This window comes from Akebia trifoliata, chromosome 16 (genome assembly GCF_017979445.1).
Source record: "Akebia trifoliata isolate Shusen 1 chromosome 16, ASM1797944v1, whole genome shotgun sequence".
Lineage (NCBI taxonomy): Eukaryota > Viridiplantae > Streptophyta > Magnoliopsida > Ranunculales > Lardizabalaceae > Akebia > Akebia trifoliata.
The window spans coordinates 6,511,970-6,513,246 of NC_141390.1; the positions used below are offsets into that span (position 1 = coordinate 6,511,970).

Below are 1,277 nucleotides of genomic sequence, written 5' to 3' on the forward strand. Positions count from 1 at the left end.
CAAGAGAAAAATTAGGGGATAATGAGATAGTACCCTTGTTGTGGATATGTGTAAGAGACCTATCAGCAAGACGAACCTCCCAATGAACAATAGGAAAAATAGAGGATGTAAAATAGCTAGACTCACCAGTCATGTGATTGGAGGTGTCATAATCAATTACCCATGTTAGAGGAGCAAAGCTAGACTGAGTAGCATGAAGTGGAGAAGATGTACATGAAGGTGTAATAACTGACGCAACAGTCGAGGATGAGGGAGTATGAGCTTGGATCTAATCCCATACAATGGCTACAATCTGAGTCTGGAGGTATTGCAAATCGATAATGCCAAGAGTACTTTGAGAAATTGATGCAGGCTCTACAGTAGTAGCACGAGGAGAAAGCTGTCCCACAGAAGATCTCAAAAGGTGATGATAGAGCTGAAAGTAATGGGTTTTCTCTTGTCCAATCTTCCCACAATGGCTACAAGTAAGGCCACTCCCTTTACCACATCCACGGCCTTCACGGACTCAACTTCCATGTCCTTGAGTATGAGAGTCAGAGAACCCTGAATTAGTTACGAGAGCTATCTGATCTATAACTGGGGCAAAGATAATTCCAAGGGCTTAAGTCTGAGAAGAAACTACACGGCAACGACTCTCATTACTATCAATGGTCACAAATATCTTAAATAAAGATGGTAAATAAGTGGTGTTAAGGATCTGTGTCTGAAGTACTTCAAACTCAGGACGTAGACCCATGAGGAATCGATATGTCTGATGTCGACCAATCTGTTTAACCACATACCCAGCTGCTTCTGCAGACAACTCAACCATAGACTCATAGTGTGAGAGCTCCTCCCAATGGGACTGAAGGAAACCAAAGTAATCCGCCACACTCTGAGTGTCTTGGGTAGCTTGAGTAATATCTCGATACAACTCATAAATCTTCGAGTCATTCATAGCATGAGCATATGTCTGAGTGAGGGCTGACCACAAAGAACAGATAATCTCATAGTACATGAATATGGTATAGATGCACTGCTCCATAGAATTAAATAACCATCCAAGAATGGTACAGTTATCAATTTCTCATTGTTCAAATTTGGGATCAGTAGTAGGGATGATGCCCAATAACCAATCGGATTTACCTCTACTACCCAAATAAAGTCGCACAGATCGAGACCAGAACTAAAAGTTACGGCTATCTAACAGAGCAGTGGTAATCCATTGTGTAGAAGAATTTCCCCCAAGAACAGTGTGGGAGTCCTATATCTCGTGAGTAGATGTCATGGCTTATGTT

The 1,277-nt window shown here is 41.7% G+C and overlaps 1 protein-coding gene across 1 annotated transcript; it reads right to left on the minus strand.

Annotated features, from left to right (window-relative positions):
* Positions 1-601: 601 nt before the first annotated feature.
* LOC147382445 (uncharacterized) lies at positions 602-1,024 on the minus strand. The gene has a single exon (XM_086427166.1). The coding sequence runs from the start codon at positions 1,022-1,024 to the stop codon at positions 602-604; it is 423 nt and encodes a 140-aa protein (XP_086283292.1).
* Positions 1,025-1,277: the final 253 nt, after the last annotated feature.

What these genes read in the sequence shown, in the direction of transcription:
- LOC147382445 (XM_086427166.1), bottom strand. Translation starts at nt 1,024, where the DNA reads ATGGAGCAGTGCATCTATACCATATTCATGTACTATGAGATTATCTGT.